General features: G+C 38.7%; 2 protein-coding genes and 1 pseudogene across 2 annotated transcripts; 2 read left to right on the forward strand and 1 right to left on the reverse strand.

Annotated features, from left to right (window-relative positions):
- The first annotated feature begins 9,741 nt into the window (after nucleotides 1–9,741).
- On the forward strand, nucleotides 9,742–10,640 carry LOC112200624 (transcription factor bHLH146). Its single transcript, XM_024341645.2, has one exon. It carries the CDS (start codon nucleotides 9,910–9,912, stop codon nucleotides 10,540–10,542), a length of 633 nt encoding a protein of 210 aa, XP_024197413.1. The 5' UTR covers nucleotides 9,742–9,909; the 3' UTR covers nucleotides 10,543–10,640.
- Nucleotides 10,641–11,830: 1,190 nt separating this feature from the next.
- Nucleotides 11,831–12,372, forward strand: LOC112198932 (annotated as a pseudogene).
- Nucleotides 12,373–16,108: 3,736 nt separating this feature from the next.
- LOC112196174 (plasma membrane ATPase 4) lies at nucleotides 16,109–23,266 on the reverse strand. Its single transcript, XM_024336477.2, has 16 exons — nucleotides 22,841–23,266; nucleotides 20,864–20,983; nucleotides 20,529–20,765; nucleotides 19,485–20,246; nucleotides 19,241–19,363; nucleotides 19,040–19,144; nucleotides 18,796–18,940; nucleotides 18,540–18,704; nucleotides 18,202–18,440; nucleotides 18,057–18,089; nucleotides 17,883–17,964; nucleotides 17,625–17,785; nucleotides 17,367–17,540; nucleotides 17,085–17,267; nucleotides 16,801–16,982; nucleotides 16,109–16,548 (listed from the first exon to the last, which is right to left on the reverse strand). The coding sequence occupies exons 1-16, from the start codon at nucleotides 22,898–22,900 to the stop codon at nucleotides 16,452–16,454; spliced, it is 2,868 nt and encodes a 955-aa protein (XP_024192245.1). The 5' UTR covers nucleotides 22,901–23,266; the 3' UTR covers nucleotides 16,109–16,451.
- Between the last annotated feature and the right edge of the window lie 228 nt (nucleotides 23,267–23,494).

The following is a 23,494-nucleotide window of genomic DNA, read 5'->3' on the forward strand; positions in this document are numbered from 1 at the left end:
AGAATTCCATTATCGATTTACAAGAATCCGACCGTCGGATATCTCTTGGTTCTGCCTTGGAACCTTTAAGATAACGAATTGGTATTAGAGGTAAAAGTTGGGATGAATCCGAGAAGAAGTGGAGAGATGATTTATGAGGATTTAATTTTGGGAATCGTATTTAATTGTTGAATAGTTATTCACGAAAAATAATTGTGTACAGGGCGACATACAGAACTCTTGCTCGATGAAGGAACTCGTATGCGTGATCACCTGAATAGTACTGTGAGTGGACCTTTGCTTTTAAATAAGGATGCATGCAATTGTTTTTCCCGTATTAATTATTTAGTTATTTAATTCCATGTGATTATATTTTGTTTTCAGAAAATTATTTTTAATTTGTCTTGTTTTGATTTGGGAACTGAAGTTGTGACTTAAATTATTGTTTTAATTTATTGAGCATATTAAACGGATTTAAATATTTATTACTATGTCAATGGGATTTTTGAATCAAAGTTTATTATGCTCTATTTGGAAAATATGATTATTATATGGTTTCTAGAGATTCGTTTTCCGAGGAATTTTCAGGATTAAAAATATATTTTTTTTAATCGCCGACTTTGGATTTTTGGAAGATTTTCGAGATGAGTTTTCGATGGAGTTGGATTTCTCATTTATTTATTGACTTTCGGTTTTGGCATTGGGAATGCCTAATTAATGATTTTTGGATTTGGTTTGTTTCTTGGAGTTTTTGAGAGATTTTTGGAATTGGGATTTTGCTTATACTAATTTCCGGTTTTGGTTACGGATTTGAGAATATTTTGGCATGCGGGGTCACGTCATTGGAATATATATATTTTTTCTCGTGAGAGATTGGGGAAGCCTTTTGGATTTTATGGATTTTGAATGTTTTCCTTCACCATACCGGGGTCCAATTACTAGGTCTCCTCCTCACTTACTTGTGTTTGTGAGTGGCAGTTGAGGTAGCTTATTCTCCTCCTCACTTACTTTGTGTTTGTGAGTGGCAGTCGAGGTTTCTCCTCCTCACGTGAGTGATAGTCGAGGTTTTTAGTCTCCTCCTCACACAATCTATGTGTGGGTGGCAGTCGAGGTTAGGGGTTTCTTTACCCGTATGGTGACATCCCTTTCCCATATCCTTTTATTTGTTACTTGACTAGCGGGGCTAGTCCGATTCTTTTAGCCAGCGGGGACTGGTATGTTTTCACGAGACTCTGAGTTTTAAAGACATACGTTTTATAAACGTTGCATGCATCGAAGTTTTACGAATTTAAATTCGTGGGGAAGTAATACAATTCCTTTTATTTTAATTAATTTATTTATTTAGTCGTTTATTTTTATCCACTCACTCTAACATGTTTTTAAATTACTTTCCCTGGGCCCTTCGGTTTCAAATGCCTAGTTTGCAGGCGAAATTAGTTGAGGTCGGGCGTACATTGGAGTTGAGGCATAGTCAACTACATGGCTTCCGCATTTTTATTTGATTTAGGTTTTCCTTGATTACCCTTGCTGTTAGAATTGCTCTGATTACCTGAGGAAATTAATGTTATTTAAGTTGTGATTAGTGTTATGTGATTTTTGGTTGATGTTGTAATTTGGGGAGCAGGGTGGCTCCAGAAGAATAAGGATGGATAATTTAGAAGTGTAAATGTTTTCCTACAGGTTTTGGGTAGCCTACTTTTAGGAAAAGTTCTGCCAAATTTTTGGTAGAATTTCTTCTAAGGTGGGTCCCGCAGGGACACTTCGGATTTCAGGGTGAAATCCGGGGTGGGTCCTGTCATTTCCATTGTGGGCCAATCTGCCACTGTTCCTGGTCGGAGTTTGGAAAACCATCTAAAAGCGGCTCCAGAAAGAGATGTGCCGAAGATCCTGCACTTGAGGATGTCATCATTTTGGTACTGACCGCATTGCACCCTGAACCTGGCCAGATGAGTTGTCGCGTTCTCATTGTCTTCCCCTGAAAAGGTAGAAAATATGATATTCTTATAACCTCTGGGAAAGGGCACAAGCATTATATGTGGCAGAAAAGGTCCCTCATAGACCCCATCCATTTGGGCCCTAGGGTTAGCCAGCCTGATCATCTCCTCTACCTATTCACGTCTCACATACTCTGGACCAGGAGGAGGATGCACCACAGTCTGGCGAGCACCCTGCAAGGGTATGATTTGGCTAGCTGTCGTTGTTCGTTCCTTTAGGCGAATAGTCTGGGGATTAGCAGACTGCTGAAGAGTTACCGCTGGTACGGGCGCCTCCTTGACCAAAGCTGTTATCCTGACAGGGTTGCCTGTCTGGTCAATGCGGTAGTAATTATCTGGGAGTTCATGATAAACATTCTCCGCTCCGTCGCTATCGTATTGAGTAAATATTGTAGGATCAGCTGGTGTACCACCGGTCTTCTAGATCTTATCCTTTGGTGAGGTTGATGAGGCAGCCTTGTTATCACCAATCACCAAGGTTTTTTCCTTATTTTTGGTTGATGCGGCGGTGGCCATTGCAGGAGGTGTGGCCGCACTGTTGCTGGCCTTCTCGCGAGTGTTTGGTGGAATATACTTACTAGAACCAGAAGGCTGACCAAGTGAGCCAAGGATGGCGTTAAGATCGCCTAGAGCTTTGTTCAATACTTCTTTAGCCTGGTTCAGTTCGGCTCTCTGCATGGCGACCTCTGTTGCAAGATTAGAACCATCCTTGCAAAGACCTGCCAAATCGGACGCAGTCTGCTTGGTTTGGCTCTCGATAGCTTTCATAACTTCTTTTTGATGTTGACTCTGCTCATCAGCGATACCTATGGCATGGTCCCTGACTGCATTCTCCGATCGTGAAATTTGTTGCTTAGTATCCTCACACGTTGGGCAATCCGCTGGTCTAGTTCGCGTATAAGTTGGTCTGTTTTCACAGTTTCCCTGTCAAAGTCAGCAGCTACCTTCACACGATGGTTCTCGATATTCTCCATGATGATCGCGAGTTTTTCTTCGAATGTCGCTTCCTCTGGAATAGGCTTTGGAACGAAAGCCTCTCTTTCTATACTTTCCGCGGCATCAGGAACCACGGTAGTGCGGACAGGCTCACTTGCCTAGTTAGTAGTGACACTTTGACCCTCAGTAGCGGTCGGGTGATTCTCTCCCTGTCCAGTTGACATATTGGTTGATTAGGGGTAACGAGAAAACCTTTGAGTCACTTGTTCTTCAGAAAGACCACGACAGTCTGCACAGAGGTACGGTCTGTAATTGGAGGTCTTATGCTTTGAGAAGTTAGCGTAAACCTTTTGGTAAGGGTTTTCGCTTGACTTCCCAATGGTTTCGTTCGCGAAAATCTAAAGGTCCCACTAGGCGTGCCAAAATGTTTGACACGGAAATCAGTGCGGTACAAACTGTCTCTTTTGAATGCGCGAGCGTGCCAGTACCGTGGGCTGCAGTCGTCGGGGCGTCCCTTGACCTAACTTCTTCATCAAGCGTTGTGGACGAGGAGAGCACCAACCTCGTCACAAGGCTCTTTTCCTGCCTTCTGAGAAAGGACTTCTTGCCTTAAGGATAAGGGCTTTGGTTGTGATCTCTTCGCGTCACCGAATCGATACTCAACATTGTAGGTTGAGCAGAGCAATCACTGGAAAGTTTGGAGAAAGCACAGAGTTTTGCTAAAGCGTGACTTTAGCTTCGCGGGGGTTGCGAGGGCGTTACCCTTGCTTCGCTGGTAGTATCGGTGGCAGTAGCATTAACAGTCGGCTCTTGGAGAGACTAGGACTGGAAGCACGGTCGTCGGGTTTCAACAAGGTTGAAGGTTTGCTCCGAGGAGGCTTGATAATCTGAGGGATTGATTGATTTGAAAGTCCTTTGATTTGTCCTTGAAACCTGGTATTTATACTAGGGTTTCGACTATTCCTTGCCATAGAAGGATTATTGATTGCAGTTTCCTATTCAATCTCCGCTACCTGACTCCAATAAGGGCTCGTTTTCCTTATGGGTTTCGGAATGGGCGAAGCTGTAACCCAATTCCAAGTAGGCTTATTTTTGGGCCGCAAGTATCAGCCTGTTCTGCTAAATCCACTAAAAGATCTTGCCAAAATTACTTTTGGACTCAAACAATAGGTACAGACATCAGGACTGAACATACGTAAGGATGACCATTGTTTTTAAATATAATATAGAAACCACGAAACATTTTTTCAAGTTATAATGATAACTTAAATAAATACCTGAGGATACATTTCATAAATAAATTATAACAGCAACTACATTGCAAAACATGCAATTATCATCATAACTGCCCAGTCGTAAGAAAACCGTATATTTACTCTCTTCAAGATACTAGACATTAATCATAGTTATCGTCTTGTTCGACTACTTGTAATAGACCACACAATAAAATATGATTCTTATAAAAGTCTATCTTCAAAACCATGCATAACTCAGAGATATACCAAAATTGAATGTTGAAATAGATAGTAATGGATGTCCAGGTATGTACAGATATCGAAATAAATATATAGCTAATGACCAAACAAGATTTCGTCTTAAGATTGTTGGTAAAATATATGGTTTAATTACTATATTAATAGGAAAACCAAGAAATCATTTATGCAGATAATATACTAAATAGAATGCATAAATCTAAACAATGGAAACCGAATAAAAGTTAGAAGAACCTTAAACAATATGCATGGTCGAGTCTAGAACTTGGTTCTATGTGCTTAAGACGAAATTGCCTCTTCATCGGTGCTTAAAGGTTTTAATGGCAAACGTCTCCCAGGATACAACCACATTTTTCTTGTAGTAGCAGCACTCCAAACCTCAAGAACGTACAGCGAACTTAGATTGTGTATGAACTCTCTCTTGAAAAGACTTGATTGGTTTTCAAGATATTAGAAAATCATATGTAAAGGAGAGGAGGAAAGATGAATTGAAAAGTTATTTTCAGAATATGATGTAGCAACTGTTTTATAGATGTAAGGTGACTTTTGGAGGAGAGATGATTTTTCACTAAAAATTATCTTTTGTGAACAGCCATGACTTCTCATTACATAATCATTTACATTTATTCAACTTCACACATTTTCACTAAATTATTCATCCACAAATTATGAAAAATAAATAACTTAATATTAAATTTTCCAACATTTTCTTAGTGAAGCATGCAAGACTTGGAAGGAGCCTTCATTTCTTGATCTGTTTCTACACGTCAATTCCATTACAATAGAGAGATGGGAAAATTCTACAATGTGTTAACATATGACATGCATACAATTGGCTTAAAAGTGGTAAAATGAGTCATTAAAATAGTAATATTAGTCCTTAAAGTAGTAACATGAGTCCTTAAAGTGGTAAATTTTCTTAGTTACCACATGAGTCCTCAAAATAGTAATATTAGTCCTCAAAGTGGTAACATGAGTCCTTAAAATGGCAAATTTTCTTAGTTTACCATATGAGTCCTCAAAATAGTAATATTAGTCCTCAAAATAGTAATATTAGTCCTCAAAGTGGTAATATGAGTCCTTAAAGGGGTAAAAATAGTTGATGTATGAGAAATGTTAACATATCATAGCTTTACCCACAGTGGATGATGATCTTGAGAAGTTTAGCTTCTTGACTTGGTGGTTATGGAGGAATAGAAATCTGAATAGACATGGGGAAAAACATTTAAACTGGAGGAGCTTTGTCGATGTGCTAGGGAATGGTACAATAAACTACTTGCTTGTCAAACTAAAAGAGTCCAGCAACCTTTGGCACAACACTCCTAAGTGTCTTGGAGCCCACTACATTTGGGGAACTTGAAAATGAATTTTGATGGAGCATGTGACCTTAGCAATGGTATATGTGGACTGAGTGTTGTGTTCAGGGACCATCAAGAAGTGTTAAAAGGAGCCATGGCAGTCCCCCAAGTCGGTGGATAAGTGGATCACAACCAAGGTCAGTTGAAGCTCTTGCTTTGCTTCATGGCCTTCGGTTCGCTGGTCATGTAGGGTTTAAAAGATTGGAAGTAGAAGGTGATGTTCTATCGATCATTAATTCTTTACAAGTTGATTGTGATGATTTAAGTCTTGAAGGACATCTCCTAGATGAAGTTAAACTTTTTTTTTTTTTTGAATAATGGGGTTTGGAACCCAGTCAAGTTGGGAAGCTCAGCCCCGCACCCATATCATTATTATTACTATTTTGACACCCCGGGGAGGGGGACGTAATACCTATACCCTGAGCATGCCTAGTTGCATTAAACTTTTAATTAATTCCTTTGAGTTTTGTAGTATGCACTTTGTGAAGCGGGAAGACAACAATGTTACTCACTGTCTTGCAAAAGAGGCATTGAAAGTTAGTCAACCTTTCCTTTGTTTAGAGTCAGTGTCTGCTTGGCTCCTTCAGTGCGTTAGTATAGACTTTCAGTATGAAGTCTAAGTGGGCAAGATTCATCTCTCTTTGTAGAATCTTGTGCTCTATCTTATTGTAATTAAGTTCATTAGGAATGAAGTTCTCTTTTGATAATAATAAAATAAAATATAAAATAAAACATCACTTACTAATTCCAGAATTGGTGGTGCTATTCACACACCCCCTTTATTTTTCTTTATTCACACACCCCCTTTATTTTTCTATTACTTTAAATCAATTTTTTTTGTACAAATTGCCCTAATTACCCTCTCTTGCAATTAAGTTTTCTTTTTTCTTTTTCTTTTTGGCAATTAAGTCATTTCCAAATCCTAAACCCTTATTTCCCGCAAGCACAGAGAACTTCAAAACTCTTTCTAATTCCCCTTTGTTTTTTTCCATCAAAAACTTCTCTAGCATAGTCATTATATCTCTCTAATGTGATGCTTTGGAGTTCATTCAAAGAAAAATAAACAACTTTAGACCCATCTTTGGAGAAAATTTTACACTTGAGTTGCAATGGAGACATGTAAGAAAAATAAGAGTTCAATGATCATTCAAGTCCCTCTGAATCCATCATTCATGGTAAGATTCTAACTAAAATTATTTGATGTATTTGAATTCATTGAGCAACTATAGAACTTTACAACAACCTAATAATGATAGCCTTATGATTATAGGCATTGTTTGTTCTACTATGTTATGCTAGAATACGAAAGATTTTGTCATAGGAAAATTATACAAATATGAGTTTAGGGGGGTTTCAGAGATAAGGAGTGGTTGTTTGCGAGGGTGGGGGTGGGTTTCAACAAGAGTTTGTTTTTTTATTGAGGGTTAATTGGGTTTGAAAATTATTTGGGTAATTCATGCTCCAGTATACATTATTGAAATATTTGTGCAACTTTTTCCTCTTTGATTTTGCAGCCCCAACTACGGTTTATGCATTTCATTTTTATATACGTACCAACTTTTTACTATCTATACATTTCAGTTTAGTAACTACAACTACTGCTCTAAATAACCAACTAGTTATTGTATTAGTATTCTATTCACAATGTTGAATTAGGTCCGGTACATTTTTACCTAACAATCAGAGTGTGGAGAGCAAAACCATATTTACTGTTGAAAATTAGTGTTACTTGGAAAATCTTCGTATCATAATATCTTAATAGCAAAAAAAAAAATTTGATTTATTGTGTAATGATGGCTGATTCATGATTAACTTGCCAAATAGAAAAAAGAAATAAGAAAAAAAAATAATTGCAAGTTAGGGTAGTTAGAGTAATTTATAAAAGAAAATTAAATTAAAATAATAGAAAAATAGAGGAGGTATGTGAATAAAAAAAATACGCGTGTGAATAGCACTACCCTTCCAGAATTAACTAATGGCTAGAGAAGTAAGATCAAGAGCAACAGTGTTGAGAGAATTAAAAACATTCAAAGCATCCCCTCCCATGTCAACCTTTGGCAAATTCCACTCTCTGCAATTAATAGTAAATTATAACTTATACCTCACTGCAACAAAATAATAGAAAACGAGAAAAACTTTGCTCCAAATGAAAACAGATCAATCAAACAAATGTTGATTAAACAAGCTTGGAAGCGTCGATCAATGTTTAATTCTCTCTCTCCCTTCTGCCGTTCTCTCTCTTTACCTGTTCCAAAAATTCGATTTGCAGATCAAATATTGAATAGGGAGGGAATTGAATTTGGAGTAAAAATTCAAGATCAAAATCATTGAGTGGGTCGCGGCTAAATTCTGCAGCTGAGGCTGAAAATGAGTTACATTGACGGTGACGAGCATGGTGGTGAACACTCACAGGAGAACTCAACCCGAAATCCATTTCTACTTAGATAAATTAATAAATCAATTCACCCTCGTCTACATTAATTTCAATCCACCCAAAACCCATTCTGGGTAAAACTGAATTCAAATCCAAAACTGAGAAGACAACCAGCTAAACCTTTGATATATGCATTTAGTTATAATAAACAGTCACATAAAAATCAATCAAGAAGTGATTTTGCAGAGTTAATGGATACGGAGGGCTCTATTGAAAAAAAAAAAATTAAGGACCTCTTTCTGGCCAAAGTTTCAAACTTCTACACGTGGTATGGACCCCTAGTACTCAGTAATACTCCTAGCAAAAGCCTAAAGTCTGGGCACCCACAAGGACTAAGTAACAAAAATAACTTGGCCTGCATGATATCCGCGAGTTACAAGTCACACTTGTGACTTGTGAGCCCCCGTGAATGAGAATATGGGAAGATCGAATAGTCTCAGACTTGTGACTTGTGAGCCACTGAAAGCTGAACTAGTCTCAGACTCCCAGCTACTGCATTTGTTGCCAGTGAACTGTAGACAATGCACATGCAGACAACAAGTCCTACTACTGGAACATGCATGTCCTCACAATCATTAAGATTGAATAGTCGCGGTTTGAATTACGTTTTTTCCTCGCATCGATCACTTCAGTGTTCAAGTGGGTGTACGGTTGAGCAACTGCTGCAGAAGTCGACAGTTTTTGTATCTGTCAGTCTTGAATTGTCACTGCCGGTCCACTTCATTTGTAAGGTCGAGTCATTAGCTCAACATTTCAGACACTGCCGCATTGAGTTAATTACACGATCAAAAGTAGCATTATTGAACAATTAGAGCACTGGTTTTCTCTATGACATGCATGCATGATTCCCTCAACCATCATCGATAATGACTGTACGTGGCTTAAATTGGGTGAATCACCGTAAATCTTTCATGTTTTCATTCATTAACATCTTATTTCTATATGCTCGTCTTGAAGGGTCACTTTACTTTGGTCTAATCGATCTCTAGATCCAAGCGTTGGCATCAAGACAATCCGATCCTTTCATTAATTTGTTGCAATTATGGTGCTGACAGTGCAATGCTATGAACAATTAGGCTGGAAACTCTATGGAAGCAGATGATGCAAATGGATTACATAGCAAGTCCTTTGTTTCCTTTTTTTATCTTGTTTTATTCTCTTAATTTTGCCATGAGTACGTAGGGAAATGAGCTACTAAGAGGAGATGGATACCATAGTGGACTTCCTATGAAGTACAGGAGTTGAAAATCCTATGAAGTACAGGAGTTGAAAATAAGGAGTGAATTAATGGCACTAGGAGTGAGCTGTGATTGATTTGAAATGAGCGGAAAAAAGGTAGAGTAAGAAAGACCCTTGAAAGAGCAAAGAAAAAAGAGTACCAGTGGAGTCATGTGAGGGCATTTATAGAGTGGGGTTTCCCCGTCTTTGTTTCCAAGTGCACATGGGAAAGTGTCCTTTCTTTTGAGTAGGTGTAAAAGAAATTTTAAGCATGTGCAGCCATGTGCTTTCCCTAGCTAGTTCAAATTGACCTCCCAAGATTTTGCAACCAAATCAGCCTTCTGCTCTCAGCTATCAGTAATTTGTTATTAAACTGATCGACATGTTTTTTATCAACTTGGCCACCTATAAAACCAGTCCAGGGGTTTTCTTCTAGTTCATCATCATCAATACCACTATTGCTTTTCTCCTCTAATTCATTTCTCTTCTTCTCTGCGATGGTGATGATGAGGCAAATGGGTAAACATCCGAAACGTGTTTACTCTCTGCAACCCAACAGATGGGTGCGCTCTTCTGTGTTTGCAAGAAGATATGTCAATTACTTATTGCCAGCTCTAAAGAAGAACAAAGAAAACGAGGAGTGCTGTAACTCTGATATTCATGAGTTGGAGAAAATTGTTGGGTACCAAGTGAACATGGCAATGGTGCTGTCTGCATCAACGCAGCGCGAGTTTGCCTGGATGCGCGCTTTGAAACAGAATCTCCAAACAAATTGTCTCAATGGTAAGAGCTTTCTGCTACCTCATCCTCGTGTTTCGAAGCCTTTGAGTTTTCTGCAAAACCCTAGCTGCAGTGCAAGTTATAAGAAGAAGAAGTACTGCTCCTCCAATATGCCTAGTACGGTGAGACCGCATTTCGGAGCAAGAACTTCAGCTATCAAGGAAAATGCAAAGAAAGACGAAGAGGCAGAGATGACTAGCAGGAAGTTGGTATCACTAAGAAGGCTTTTACCAGGAGGGAATGAGATGGTTGACGATGAATTGCTGGAAGAAGTAGGAAGTTATGTAACTTGTCTCCAGCTGCAGGTGACTATTCTTCGGTGTCTAGTGGGGATCGAACTCGTTGATTAGTTAAATATAATAAAAATTATTATTATTATTATTATTATTATTGTTATTTTTTAGAGTTAGCTTTTAAGTTACAAATTAATGAAATTAAAGTAACTAAATAGCCGGTTATGTGTGGAATTTCGTTATAATTACTGCAGGGTATATATAACAAGAGTATGTATTGTTGTTTAAATTATGAGTGTTTCTATTCATATCTCTAAAATTATAGACTTCTCTTTTTTCTCAAACAGCAAAACAGCAGCTAACTTTATCAACTTATATAAAAATGATCAATAAAGTGAGAATAAATGCACCATATTCTTTCACGTCCAAACTATCTACAAACCCAACGTACTCCTTTGCCATGTTCAAACCAGGATTGAATCCCGTGCTCTTATGGTATTTTCAAAGCATAATTTTTTTTCACCATCTCCTTCAATATTAAACCCTAGTTTGTCCATCAAAATCTATGGAAGAAAGTGAAAATTTAATAATTAAGAACCAAATCATGATTTTGAAACCTAAATTTTGCAAATTGTTATGAAATCATGAAAATTCTTCTGAAAATTTTTTCTTCTCAGCTAAAAAATATTGGGATTTTGACCATTTACACAAATTTTTTTTTTTGATTTAAAAGGAAGATTTCATTAAGCAGTACCCACAGTGGGGTTGAGTACATCATAGTTTAATACATCAAGAATACATTCTAGGACTCAGTCAAACCAGAACATACTGGTGTTGGCTTCATACACGGTTCCAGCCAATCGATGGGCCACTGCGTTGCCAGTCCTGGACCCATAACTAATAGAGACATTATGCAAAGCATCTACAGCAACCTTGATGTCGTCAATAAGAGCCTCATTAGCAATAGCTTCATGATTCAGGTTTGCAATATCCCAGGTAGCCTGGAGACAGTCGGTCTCGACAATTGTGTTTCCAGCTTGAAGAGTTTGAAGTAGTTGTAATCCTTGTTTGATAGCCTGCAGCTCGACTTGCTTCGGAGAAGCCATGTTGAATACGGGTATAGCAAAACCAACTTACTCCACCAAGAAGTTTTTAATCTCATTTACCCAATTTAAACATCAATGACAGTTTTGCCCTCATTTTAATTAACAAACTACACTCCTCTCAGACTCTCTCCGTCGACTCCTCTCACTCTGCCTCTGTCTCTGTCTGTCTGTCTTTCTGTCTCTGTCTTTCTGTCTGTCTATCTGTCTGTCTGTCTCTCTCTCTCTCTCTCTCTCTCTCTCTCTCTCTCTCTCTCTCTCTCTCTCTCTCTCTCTCTCTCTCTCTCTCTCTCTCTCTCTCTCTCCAGCCGGACTGCCAGATGCCGAGCAACAAGACCATCGGCCACAGCGACGACACCTTCAACACCTTCTTCTCCGAGACCGGCGCGGCAAGCATGTCCCACGCACCATCTTTGTCCACCTCGAGCCCACCGTCATCGAAGAGGTCTGCACCGGAACCTACAGCCAGCTCTTCCACCCTGAGCAGCTAATCTCCAGTAAGAAGGATGCAGCCAACAACTTCGCCCGTGGTCACTACACCATCGGCAAAGAGATCGTCGATCTCTGCCCGAATCGAATCTAGAAGCTCGCTGATAACTGCACCGGGCTCCAAGGATTCCTTGTCTTCAATGTCGTCGGTGGAGGTACCGAGTCAGGTCTCAGGTCGCTTCTGCTAGAGAGGCTTTCTGTGGACTATGGGAAAAGATCCAAGCTTGGATTCACTGTGTATCCTTCTCCTTAGGTTTCTACGTCTGTTGCGGACCCCTATAACAGTGTGCTCTCCACTCATTCTCTGCTTGAGCACACCGATGTGTCTATGTTGCTTGATAATGAGTTTTTATAGGTTTTAACATGAATTCAATTACTGATGATTAATTGAAGATGTATTTATAGTCAATTTTTTTTTGTGCTTAACTAATACTCTTGTGTTTTTAAACTAGATGACTGGTTATAATTTGCGTAATTAATACCTGCGTGCTTTGAATCCCCTTATTAGGGGGCAATCATATGATTATTGGGAGGTAATAATATGATTATTGGGGGCCAATAATATGATTATTGGGGGTCAATAATATGATTATTAGGGGGCAATAAAATGTTTATTAGAGGCAATAAAACCAGACGCCGGATCCGATCACTGTTCCCTTAGCCGGATTCCGGTCACTGGTTGTCGGATTCCCATCACGGGTCACCGGAGTCCATCGCCAGCCACCGGTCACTAGACTTTGGCGAGGTCTCCAATGAATTCTCTCTCTCTAAGTGACAAAGAAGGAGAGGGCAAAATTATCCCAAAAATAAATAAAAAGCAATAAAAAAATACTTAATTGGGTATTAGGGTAAAATATATATATATAATATTGGGTAAGTGGGCAATCTCTAAAGATGTTTGGGTAAATGGGGTTAATATGGCTCAAATTTGGGTAAATGGATATTTTTCTAAAAATATTTGGGTGACAAATTAGGTTTTTATATTATTTTATAAAAATGATCAATAAAGTGAGAATAAACGCACCATATTCTTTCACATCCAAACTATCTACAAGCCCAACGTACTCCTTTGCCATTGAATCCCGTGCTCTAAACCATCTCCTTTAAACCCTAGTTTATCCATCAAAATCTATGGAAGAAAGTGAAAATTTAATAATTGAGAACCAAATCATGATTTTGAAACCTAAATTTTGCAAATTGTTATGAAATTATGAGAATTCTTTGAAAAAAAAATTCTTCTCAGCTAAAAAACATTTGGGTGACAAATTGGGTTTTTATTTTATTTTATTTCTTTTCTTTATTTTGCTTGAAGAAATTGATGGTATTGATTGTCAGCTTTAAGAACTTGAAAGCCATCATCAGGAGCTTGATTGTGTTGATGCACTGTACTTGTTTTTTTTTTTTTTTTCAAATAAACAACTAGTCTATTGTGAGTCGAATTCACAACATCCCGTTTATAAATTGAAGACTTATACCACTAGACCAAATGGTACCGAGCTTTCAAGCACTATACTCGACTAATTTTTTTATTTTAAGGTTCTTATTCAAATATGAAGTAACCCCTTATAATTTTCTTTGGCTTTTCTAGCACATTTTCAAGAAATTCTTGGCCGTATTGCTAATATTACTCCATCTACTTGACACAAAGGAGTGGAATTGTAGAAGGTGAACTTAATAGTGGTTGCATATCAAGAAAATTAGGGCTTAGAGACATTTTGAAAAAAAAAATGGGGAGGTGTAGTTAGCATATTGAGTATTTGAAAAAGTAATTGGGAGCTGTAACAAATATGGAGGTCCAAATACCAATTTTAAAGATATGAATATAAGCACCTTTAAGTTATATACGAAGGTATGGTTAAAAAAACTTAACTCTGATGTGGAAGAGGAAGAATTGCAAACTTATAACTTGTACAACGTTTTGCAATGTAAGAATGTGCAATTCTTACTAAAATGATGGTAATATTGTCATAATTACTCAATTACAACTTGTTCCTAGAGGTGGACTTTTTTTTGAAACCGAACCATCTAAAACTGATTTCAGATCCAACCGATCAGTTGGTGCCTAAGAGCAAGTTCACCTATTGGGTCATTAGGTCACCCACTATTCACTGCTTTTTAGTGTTAATTTCACCCTCTGGGTCACGAGCACACTGTATTTCGTGTCCTGGGTCACCCTGTACAGTGTTTTGGGTCACCATGGTGACCTGCATAGTGTATTTCATGCCCTGGGTCATGGGCACAGTGCATTTCGTGACCCAAAAAATGAAAATATAAACTAAAAAGCATTGAATAGTAGGTGACCCAACAGGTGAACTTGCTCTAAAACCACACTAAACCGGCCACTTCGGTGTCAGTTGTCGATTTTGCCCTATAACAACTAGTAGTGGACCAAACCTATCTAATCTAATCGGTTATGGACATTTTACAATAGGCTCTTAAAGTCTTAAACACATGATTAATTCCTACAATTTTTTAATTGAGATGATAGCTTAATTATAATTGGTCACAAATTTTCTACATAGGCTTGTGCACACAAAATTCCTACTAACCCTATCGTGCCAAACTTATCTTTTCTTCCTCATCACAAATTTTCTATCCTTCTACCCTTCACCAATTAACTCAAGGGTTTTTCTATTTGTACCCAGCATATTTCTAAGTAGACCCATCAATAATATTTTATTTCAAATTATTCCAACATTGTTCCTGTACAGTTGGAGGAAAAAAAAAAAAAAAAACAAAGCACCACGTGCAATTCCTCAGCCAACCGCCGCTGGTGGCTCTTTCCCTTAATCTCCAGCAACATTTTCTTCCTCCCTCTGTGAAAACCATAAGGCAAACAACTGAACTCTCCACTGCCCATACAGAACTTTGAAAATCAACCACATATGGCTATTCTATTAGGGAACATTAATATGAGGTCAGAACTCCCTAAATCCTTTTTTTTTATCACTCTCTCTCTCTCCTTCGTGAGCAGTTGGCTTAGTTTGAATAGTTTCCCTTCTGCTACTAGATGAAAATTATATTCATGGTTTCATGGTGTTGATTGAACCCACCATCATTCTCTATTTTATTTAACTACTTTTGCAATTCCAAATTGAATTGTTAACTATCAATTTGGCATGTTCCTGATCTTTTATCATCTTAGCGATTGCCTCTTTCACGAAGCCACACCATTTCATGTCAAACTGACATGATTCACAGCCTACACAATTTTTGTTCGCAACCTTATGGAGCAACTCAGAAACCCAATATTCTAAACGATGAAAAAGTTAAACTAACCAGTGCAGAGGAATAGCCAAGAAAGCCAGCAACAAAATTTAGTCGGAGAAGGAAGCTGGCTTTTTGAAAAGGTAAGGGTAAAATTGGAAATATAGAATAAATTTTTTTATGCTGGGTCTACATAGAAATTTACTGGGTACATTTAGAAAGACCCTTAACTCAATTGTGGTGCTCAGGGATCCTCTTTACTGCATAGAATGTAAGCAAAAAATATTCTAAATATTAGGCCCAACTGCCCAAGCCGCAGGCCTGTTGGACCAAGTATTAGGTCCAAAAGACCCAGCCCCTAGCCCATATGAAGTAAGCCAGCCCAGCAGCCCCAAGCTTGCTTGAAGCCACTAAACACCGCCTAGCACACTGCCAAGAGCACCGTGCAGCTTCATCATTCCACCAGTAAGAACACCTAATATTTTGGGCCAGCGAGGGAGACCCAGCAGTCAGAACCGCCAAGCAACCACCCCTGCTTGAGATCGGCGCTGCCCCGATGCCTCCATGTGCAAGCATTCCTCTGTTTCTGTCTTGTTTCTATCAATACCATAACTAATATGCCTAAACCAAACGCAAATACCCCAAACTATGTAAATTCAGTAAAACAATTTAAATGAAAACACAAGCAAACATCAATGTCATGTGTTTTGATTTCTATTTTTGTAATTGGCACTGATTGGCGTTTCAGTATTGCAAGTAGAGATATAGTGAAGATGGAAGTTTGAAACTTGAAACAACCCGATGTAGTAGTGCTGAGTTGTAATTCATGAATTGAAGATGAACATTTCAATTATGTTCCATATAAATTGATGCCAACTGAAGGATTGTGTAAATGGATATGAAGTTAAATTCACTGATTATTTGAGCCTTCAAAAGCGGCATGACACCTTGCATAAGAGTATTAGTGCTATGAGAATGGGTAATTGGCCCCTACAAGAGAACAAAACTAAACCAAACACAACCTTTTCTTTGCTGGCACTTGAAATACATGAGAAAGTAAAAATACAACAGACCAGGAGAGTAGTTATATATAGCACAGACATGCTCTCCATCATATCTAGAAAATGTTTAAACTAATTAGGCCTTCTTAATTGTCTCTCCTCTTGAATTTGATACATCGTTGAATTGTGGCCTCTTGTTTCCCGGGTAAAATCTCATCTGGGATTCTTACACTGTATAATGCTGCTGGATTGAATCAAGGTCCAGCCCCTTCAGCTTCGCCACTGACTCGACATGTCCCTTGAGTGTGGTAAGCTCACGAAGTCTGTAAACACAATTCCGAAAGCAACTTTTTCAGTATTTGATGTCAAACAAAACCGATATTATATCTCCTAAGGAAATGTTCTCGTGCCAGAAAATCTAGCATGTTATGTTGTTAGACTGTAAATTGGAGAAACTTATGCAAGATTTGAAAGTGTGGCAACTAAAAATATCAAATATCGCGCAAGAGAATACTGGCCATATCATATAAAAATTTTGAGATATTACTTTAGTTTCTAATAGAATGGCGTCTTACCTTGCCATCTCTGCTCGTCTCTTAGCCTGCTCGGCAATCTCAGACAGCTCTCTGTAGCTGCTCTTGTCACTAAACAGAGTACTACTTTCTGGTGCTTGCAGTCCATGAAGGGTCCTTTGTGCATGAGCCCATTGAGCTTCCCTCTCCTCTTTTCCATAATCTTTCTTGGTGGTAAAGGCAGTCTGTCACAAGAAGGATACGTCAGATTGAAAATCTTGAGTTCACCATTCAAACCAACTCAATGTATAGTTCCACCTTGTATTCAAAAGACATCTAAGATGTACCTTGTTCTCTAGCATGTTGAGCCATGCCTTTCCACTCAAGATGTAACGGATTGCAAACTTAATAATGTCGAGTGGGAAATAGAAGACAATGCTGTAAAGCCAGATGACACCGGCCCATCCCCAACCGCATCCATGTATTGTTGCAAATCCCCAGTTGGCATATACTGCTATCAAAGTTGCAACCTGAAAAATGGCACATAATTTTTAGCTTTGTATGATATCCACAGATTATTATGTATTTGAAAGAAAAACTGGAAAGGAAATCCGTATCATTGTTCTTACCAGCTGGGCGATGGCAAAAGCACCGAGTAATAGTAGTCCAGGGCGTTCCATAAAGGACCAGCTTCGTGATCGAGTGACAAAAATGAGAGCCTGGCTCACAATACTGACTTGTAGGTACAAAGCAGCCATTTGTTCCTTGGGATTCTCTCTTATAGATCTGACACCAAATTTATCCTGTAGAAAAAGCATATTGCCAATATTTAACAAACTTTGAAGAAGGGTCTTTAAAACTCCTTAACATAGCAAACTGTAACTTACCGAAAAGAAGTTGGTTTCTTTCATCAACCAGAAGAATATAACGGTCATCAATGCCAAGTAACCTCCGAGCACAATCCCAGTAGCAAATATCTCTTTCAATTTCCAGCTATCGGGAAGGGGGGATGGTACAACTCTGTCCTTTGAGATTGTCATAATTGTTCCTTCAAAAGTTAACAGGTACATGGTGTAAATAATCACGATTGAATACTATTTGAAAAATTATTACCTTATAAAAATAATAAAAATAAAAAAACTCACCATCGTTTAATATGGCAATAATCAAAACCATGAAAGGAGAGAAGTCAAACTTCCATATGAGTGCAATGAACATGAAACCAAACTGCAACATGTTCCAAAACAAAAGACAATTAGATCAATATTGACTTGATATGCAAGGGAAGCCAAACGTTTTAATCACCAGCGTTTACTTACCACAATACGGATGGTGATGGAAACTGCATAGATCTACAAGAAAACAAGAAAATAAAAGGAAAAAATTAAAGCTCGGAATCGTAAACTGTTTAGTCAAGCTAACAAGTTTAAGTGGCTTGTTGACAAGAAAGGCGGAGAAACTAACCGTGTAGTTCTTCATTCTCTGGAAAATAGCTCTACTGGTCAACACTGCACTGATGATGACACTCAATCCGGGTTCTGTAAGAACAATGTCGGAAGCACTTCGTGCAGCATCTGTAGCATCTGCGACAGCAATTCCAATATCAGCCTTCTTCAATGCAGGGGCATCATTGACACCGTCTCCTGTCATTCCACAAATGTGCTTTCTCTCCTGCAACTTCTTCACAATCTCATATTTGTGCTCTACAAGTAGAAAAACAAGTTTCAGAAAACATAAACAAAAGAGCATTTTTCACCTTTCGAAACAAAACAGTGACACTGTTTTCACTTATAACAACTCACCTGGAAACACTCCAGCAAACCCGTCAGCCTTCTCGATTAACTCTTCTATTGGGAGGGCAGCTATGCTTGCATCCTTGTCTTGACCAAGTAAGGAAGCAGATGGGTACATGTTTGTTCCCATTCCAAGTCTGCGACCAGTTTCCTTTGCAATAGCAAGTTGATCACCTGTGCGTATGGAGACAATCAGTGAGTGAGCCATGCACAAGAATCAAAACAAATGCATAAAGGAAATAGATGGAGGTAAGAAGTGACTTACCAGTAATCATCTTAACATTCACACCAAGATTAAGAGCCTGGCGGATAGTTTCTGCACTATCGTGTCTTGGTGGATCGAAAAGAGGCAACAACCCAACCAACTGCCATGGACCGCCCTCACTTTCTTTTGATTTTGCGGGCACTTCCTGTAAACATGTACGAATAGCAATGATGAGATGGTGTTGATTTAGTTATTACCATGTCGCAGAATACAATACATTAGCATAATTAGTAAGGTCGCAAACCTGTCTAGCAACAGCCAAAGACCGAAGACCACGTTCAGCATACTTGTCAATAATGGCAAAAGCCTTCTTCTTGAAATCCTCTTTGCACTTGCAGAGGTCCAAAATCTATAAAGAGAAATTGATCTAATCATTAGGAATACTTGGCATAACAATGTAGATAATATCGGGTCATGGTTAAATATAGGAAAAAAACTGAAGTACCTGCTCAGGTGCACCTTTGCTTGCTCTGTGCCAGTTTCCATCAGAATCAATGTAAGTCAAAGCAGTTCTCTTGTCCACAGGATTAAATGGCAAGAAGTGAATTTCTCGAATGCCAGCACGGGCCTGCATGCATAAGTATGCAATGTATAAGATACTCACATGCATCGCAAATTCCCTTCAAGTGTTAATTAAGAAACAACTGTATATCTGAGAAGAAGAAGAAAGTTTGAAAAAAGAGTTATACCTCCTTTGGGTCAGCAAGCATTCCAACCATGGCAGCATCAATGGCATCCTGGTTTTCGGTTCTAGATGCCCTTGCAGCAAGCAGAACCACATGGTCTTTCTCCGTACCCTTGGCAAAGACCTCAATCAAGTTTTTGTCAATACTAAGCTTGTTGAGAGTTAGTGTTCCTGTCTTGTCACTGCAAAGCACATCCATACCAGCCATTTCTTCAATGGCGGTCATTCTCTTGGTGATGGCACCCTGCTGAGAGAGCCTGTGAGATCCAATAGCCATTGTCACAGACAAGACGGTAGGCATGGCAATGGGAATGCCTCCAATCAAGAGTACAAGGAGATTGTTAATTCCGTCCCTGTACTTTCTGTGCTGAATGGGATACATGACTACTATCTCAATCAACATTCCAACTGCAATGGAGCAGATACAGAAGTTTCCAATAGCAGTGAGAACCTTCTGGAAATGTCCAACTTGGTTGGTGCTGTCTACAAGATGAGCAGCCTTCCCAAAGAAGGTGTGGACACCAGTGGCAATGACAACAGCTTCGATTTCACCTTGTTTGCAAGTTGAACCAGAGAAAACTTCATCTCCTGGATGCTTGGTCACTGGAAGTGATTCTCCCGTAAGGGCAGATTGATCAATCTTTAAAGGATCACCCTCAAGAAGACGAGCATCAGCTGGGACAATGTCTCCCAACTTGATGCTAATGATATCTCCTGGAACCAGGATGGAAGCATCCTCCTCAGACCACTTTCCATCTCTAAGCACCTACATATACATCACCATGAACCACAATGTGAATCAATATTATTGCATCCATTTATTTTTGACTAACACAAATTGTGATTAAAGTTGGTAACTAAGTAATCTATCATTGTTCTCTCATTCTCAACAATTAAGTATCAAGAACAGTAAACTGCTCTATAAATGTAGAATGAGTAAATATGAATCTTATTAGATACATGCTCGAGTGGATAATGAAACTCAACTTCCTAAGTTTGATTAGGTATCTTATTTAATCTCTTGCCAATTAAGTTTGTGAGCATATACCTTTGTCTTGGGAGCAAGACCAGCCATAAGTGCAGCAGCTGCATTTCCTGCATTGTTTTCTTCAATGAAACTGATAGTGGAGTTGATCACCAACAAGCAGACAATACCCACAAAATCTTGCCAATCTGGGGGCTTCCCATCTCCATTGGCCAAAGCAATAGCCATAATGGCTGCAGCTTCCATGACCCATGATAGAGGATTCCACATAAACCCAAGGAACTTGAGAAATTTGCTCTCCTGTTCATTTTCAGTACCAAAAGTTATAGTCAATTCTCTAATTCAAAATTTAGATATTATGAACCAAACAAAGTATGTTCCTATGAAAATTAAAGTACCTTCTTCTCTTCTAGCTTGTTGGGACCAAAAATCTCGAGCCTCTGGGCTCCTTCCGCCCCGCTTAGACCTTCTCTGGAACATTTCAGCTGCCCAAACACTTCCTCAATGGGAATCCTTTCCTGAAAACCAACTCATTGTTAGGAATTTGTTCAATATCAACTGTAACCTCATTTTACATTAGGATGGCATGTAATTTTTTTGTTTTTGTTTTTGTTTTTTTTTTTTAGAATAATGGATTAAACTAATAATTAAATTTGGAATAATACTAGAAGAATTGCCAACCAAATCATAGTTGTGAACTCAGACAAGAAACTGTTGGCAATAATCACAACTGTCGGAGAATCACATCTAAGACAACATGTCACAAGCACATAACATGCACATGAGTGTTACCAGTTCATTGGTTTCACATTCTTTTCTAACATATGCATTAGGTCCACATGTGACCTTGCAATGGTATATACATTACAACGGTCACAACAACCATGACTATTCATCTCCTAAATAAGTAGATCCCACCCAAAATATGTATTTTTGAAATAATTTTGGGAGTCTTTGTTGTTAAATGAAATCCAACTTGAATACATTTTCTTATTTAAAACTGAGACAGATTTATTATAATTATATTCTATTACTCGAACTGATAAACTCAAATGACTTTATTATTTTTGGATTCTTGAAAACGAAACCCCACCAATCATGTCCATCAAAACCAATGGTAAGCAGAATTAATTTCACAAATTAAAATGGGACTCAAATTTCAAAGTCAACTATTTAGATTGTTCATAAAATTCCATAATTCAAAGAAGAAAAAAAACGCCAATAATTTAGCGAGTCGAGCTGAGTCGACTCGGTAACTCGGTGTACAAGACAGAACAGACTGATCCAAACTCTGGGCCTTCTCGGGATGCTAGCCAATCACCAAAGCGTTGACTGACGCCGTGATTATTTAACGGCTTTTTAATTTTAGTAATCATGAAATAATAGTAGTCTGTGTCAGTGGGACAGCGCGGTTTTTCAACGCCAGGGCTCCATTGGTGCGTAGATCACACGAGCTCCAAAAGGGGTCGGGATACGAGAGCGGAATTAAAAAAAATCAAAGGGGTAAAATAGGAAAACTAAATACAAATCTGAATGTGAGCAACCCAACGGTAAACACAGTTTGTGTCAGTGAAGGGACTCTCTCTCAGGTCGAACGTGAGAGTCATCAAAAGAAACGAAGAAGTTGTGTTTTGTTTGAGATAAACAAAAAGGGAATTTTAGTACCACGGAAAAGTACTTGTAATTTTTAGGGTTAAACTTTTGGAGGAACCAAACGAGGTGTAAGAGGGGGGGGGGGGGAGAGAGAGAGAGGAGTTTATTGCGTAAACAACTTGGGGGGGGGGGGGGGGGCGGCATTATTAACCGTAGTGGACTCATCTCTCTGTCATTCACATGTCTTGGATCCACGGGTTTGGAAACTAGCATATGGTTTGAGAAAACAAAACAAAAATTTGAATCTTTGGGATGAACCCATGTCAAACAAATGACTCTTCTGAAAAACCCAGATGGAAACTGATATGAACTTTTGAAGTAGCTATGCATGCACAGAGTAAAACAGAGCATAAAGCCATGGAACATATGGTTTTCTAGTTAGTTGTTAAACCACCGATCAAAACCACATGTCTAGACACGATTCTGCCTGTGAATGATGGTTTTAATTCGCAATCTAACAACATAACATACGGTGACTCTCTAAGTGGCGCTTTTGGAGAAATATGAGATTAGAACTGTTAGAATTAGATCTGAGCATCAACCAACGAAGACCCAGTTGAAAAACATGCACAAAGAGACTGTTAAACATAAGAACAAGCTCAAGCCATGGATTGAAAAAGCACCCACCACCCAGAAAAAAAACAGAACAAAGTAAAGAGCAACAGCTCGTTTCCCAGGAAAGCTAGTAAAGATTGGCAAAAGGTAAGTGAAGGAAAGTATACCAGATCAACAGTCTCGTTCTTGATCTCCTCAAGGCTGATAGCCTTATCCGTGCCCCCCATCTTTTCCAGTCAAATTTGTCACAACAACAACACGTAGAAGACGATGATGTTTATATAACCAAGAACTCTAGCTAGGCTCTAGCTAGTACGGCTGTTCTAGTTACTAGCAAAGCTGAGAGATTAAATCCAAGGATTTTAAAGAAGCATTGAATGAATGGAGATATTTTGAATCCCAAGGAGAAAAAGAAAGAGAGCAGTAGTGACTCTCTGGCTTTAGTGATGGCCGGTGATGAGATGAGATGAGATTGCGCAGAGGATGCCTCTGCTTATATACCTCTCCAAGGGGGCTATGACCCTCTCCCCCGCCGTTTAACCCCAACCCCAAGTGGGCCTCTATTGTGACTTTTAATCCAACTCTTATGGATTACTTCCAATTCTAGCTAAGAAAAGAAACACAGAAGAAAATTGGAGAATAAAAGCAATAAAATAACAAAGGGTTGGTAGTTATTATCTTTGTAGACCGATTGTTTCTTAAGTATTACCGGTGACTCTTGACTGGGGCAGCCGCTGCTGGTACTGCTACAGTTGATTATTGATATAGTTTTTTATTGATAGGGATTTTTTATGCCTTGGGGTTCTGACCCCTATTTCATA

This window comes from Rosa chinensis, chromosome 4 (genome assembly GCF_002994745.2).
Source record: "Rosa chinensis cultivar Old Blush chromosome 4, RchiOBHm-V2, whole genome shotgun sequence".
NCBI lineage: Eukaryota > Viridiplantae > Streptophyta > Magnoliopsida > Rosales > Rosaceae > Rosa > Rosa chinensis.

Excerpts from the sequence above, each read along its gene's own strand:
- LOC112200624 (XM_024341645.2), top strand. The coding sequence starts at position 9,910 with ATGGTGATGATGAGGCAAATGGGTAAACATCCGAAACGTGTTTACTCT.
- LOC112196174 (XM_024336477.2), bottom strand. The coding sequence starts at position 22,900 with ATGGGGGGCACGGATAAGGCTATCAGCCTTGAGGAGATCAAGAACGAG. Across the intron at positions 19,364-19,484 it reads TGCTTGCTGACCCAAAGGAG|GCCCGTGCTGGCATTCGAGA; the intron begins GTATAACTCTTT and ends TTATGCATGCAG. Across the intron at positions 19,145-19,240 it reads GCAAAGGTGCACCTGAGCAG|ATTTTGGACCTCTGCAAGTG; the intron begins GTACTTCAGTTT and ends TTCTCTTTATAG.